General features: G+C 57.8%; 1 protein-coding gene across 1 annotated transcript; it reads right to left on the bottom strand.

Moving 5' to 3' along the window:
- Positions 1-1,428: 1,428 nt before the first annotated feature.
- On the bottom strand, positions 1,429-2,423 carry LOC149753579 (uncharacterized). Its single transcript, XM_089923572.1, has 2 exons — positions 2,284-2,423; positions 1,429-2,199 (listed from the first exon to the last, which is right to left on the bottom strand). The coding sequence occupies exons 1-2, from the start codon at positions 2,377-2,379 to the stop codon at positions 1,429-1,431; spliced, it is 867 nt and encodes a 288-aa protein (XP_089779698.1). The 5' UTR covers positions 2,380-2,423.

Genomic DNA, 2,423 nt, shown 5'->3' with positions numbered 1-2,423 from the left:
GGTGGAAAGGGTGGCTCCACCCGGGGCGCTACGAAGTGGACCCCCGGGAGCGGTCGACGATCCCCGATCCCCAAACCGAGCTATTCCCCGACTAAGGTCGGGATGTCCCGAGGGTCGACCGTAGAAAACCAGACTCCCTCGACCTCGAGAAGCATCGCAGGTCGGTAGAGCGTGCCCAGACCCGCCGACCTGACGAATGATCCCTCGACTAAGGTCGGGATGCCCCGAGGGTCGACCGTAGAGTCCCAAACTCCCTCGACCACGGGAGGCACCACAGGTCAGCAAAGCGTCCACGGACTCGCCGACCTGACGCAAGATCCCTCGACCAAAGTTGAGGCGCCCGAGGTCCTACCATGGGGTCTGAAACTCCCTCGACCTCGCAGAGAGCTACAATTCAATAAAGCCTCGCCAAATCCTCTCAACCTCGGTGGGCGCTGTTGGGTCCGTGAGAAACCCGAGCCCCCCTTTAAGTCAAAATGACTCCGGAGGTCAACGAGGAAAGGAGGCAACCTACTCCACCATCCGAAGCGTGACTCGGAGAATGCAAGAGGTACATCCAACTAGACGCCCTCCTTGTTAAATTTTATCTACATATTGCTGAGCGGAATTCCAACGTTGGAGTCTTATCTCGCCCCAAAGTCGGGCCTCTCCAATGGGTCGGCTTAAGATCGACCCCCTAACTACATTATGCAGGCTCCGTTCGTCAAGTCTCCGCAATCTGTACGAAGGCTTCATAAATTAGGGCCCAACTCGGCTCTTCTACGTAAACTCCGACATCTAGCTGAGAAAGTGGTCCCGACCACGAGTGTATCAGCCAAACATGGATACCAAGGCAATTTTTGGAAATCCCAGCCTTGCTCACCGAGATCTCGGCAGAGTCCGAGAACGATAACTACGAAAACCTTCGACGATGACTTACTTATTAGCCCGCGCTCCCTACGAGGGGTTCGGGGTTAAGTTCGGAAACCCGACTAAAATCTCCGAATAGCAGCAGGCATAGACCTAGTCCGGTCTTACTTGAAGGGCTAAGGCCCGACCTCGATGCCTTGGAATTTTCCTAAAGGCTAAACGTGATGACTTCCACGATTCTTAGATCCGAGCTATGGGACTTAGAGGAATTTTCTAAAAAACCTAAGACTCGGAGCTCCTTTTGGTCGGAATGACTGGAACCCGAGAAGGCTAAGACATAGCCCGGGAAAAGGGGACAACTTCGTTAAGCAACCCGAAAACTAAGATGTGAAGTTAGAGGTCGTCGAGGCAGTTAGCTAAGGCTCTAGCCTCGTTCGCAACAAAAAAGAAAGGCAAACACATAATGATGAAAGTGTTTTTCATTAACAGAAGGCCGAAGGCCGATTACAAAATTGGAGGTCGACCATTTAAGAGCCGACCTCGGATACAATGAAAAAGAAAGGAAAAATACGCTAAGTCCTAAGCGGCGGGAGCAACGTCCGGAGGGTCGTCCGGCACATTGATGATCTCGAGGTTTTCAGTCGGCACAGGCTCGGGGTCGGGGGCAGGGGCCTCGGGTACCGCCTCCGGGACGGCGTCCGTCTCGGCCGCCGGAGCCGCCTCTATGGTGCCAACCGCCTCGGCCGCCCCCGTCGAAGGCTCGGCGGGGTCTTGTTCGTATATCCCCGCCTCGGATGTCAAAATGGCGGGGAGGGCTTCCACGTCGGACCCCAGGCCCAGGTCCTCCCTCGGACGGACCGTCGAGAGGTCGTACTGAGGGCAGTACCGGCGCATCTGAGCCCGGAAGTTCTCGAAACCTCGGAGGAACCCGTCCACTGTCTCCTCCTCCAACATGTCGCGGAACTCTTGCGACTCCTTGAAGAGCTCCACGGCATGTTCGGCTCGCTCGAGTGCCCTCCTCTCCCGGGCCTCAAGTTGCTCGATTCGGAGGCGGGAGACCCCGTCCTCATACCTGAGGGCCGCGACCTCGGCCTGGACCTCCCCTAAGCGCGCCTCCGTGCCGCGCAAGGCCGACCTGGTTAGGGCGTGGGCGGCCTTCTCCTCCCCGAGCCCCTCCGCCATAGCGAGGCGCTCAGCCTCGGTGGCCGCCCACCGAGCCTCGGCCGCGGCCAACGCCGCCTCCAGCTCGGCGACTCTTTTCTTGGCCGGCTCCAGCTGTCGGCCGAGCTGTCGGACTTCTTCCCGACACCCGTGGGCGATGAACGCCAAGGTGTCGAGCTCGAGAATATGCTGAAAAGAAAGAAACGAGGGTATTGTGAGTTGAAAAGCACACAAGTACGCTAGTAACTCAAGGAAATTAAGAAGGAAGCTTACCCGGGCGGTGTTGCAGTAAGCGCTGCCAACGACCTCCTCCAGCGAAACATTCCGGAACACGGCCCGGTCCGCTGGAAGTACCGCACGCCGCAACATGGAGCGCGCGACCTCGGCATCCTGAAAGGCCGAGCTCCCCTCGG

The sequence above is a fragment of the Phoenix dactylifera genome, chromosome 5 (genome assembly GCF_051530095.1).
Source record: "Phoenix dactylifera cultivar Ajwa chromosome 5, Ajwa_hap1_PhDact_Kaust_v1.1, whole genome shotgun sequence".
Lineage (NCBI taxonomy): Eukaryota > Viridiplantae > Streptophyta > Magnoliopsida > Arecales > Arecaceae > Phoenix > Phoenix dactylifera.
The sequence above is the reverse complement of the archived record's forward strand: the minus strand, read 5'-3'. Positions and strand labels throughout refer to the sequence as shown.

What these genes read in the sequence shown, in the direction of transcription:
- LOC149753579 (XM_089923572.1), bottom strand. Translation starts at nt 2,379, where the DNA reads ATGTTGCGGCGTGCGGTACTTCCAGCGGACCGGGCCGTGTTCCGGAAT. An exon ending in CTTACTGCAACACCGCCCGG is followed by an intron (nt 2,200 to 2,283) that starts GTAAGCTTCCTT and finishes CTTTCTTTTCAG; the next exon opens with CATATTCTCGAGCTCGACAC.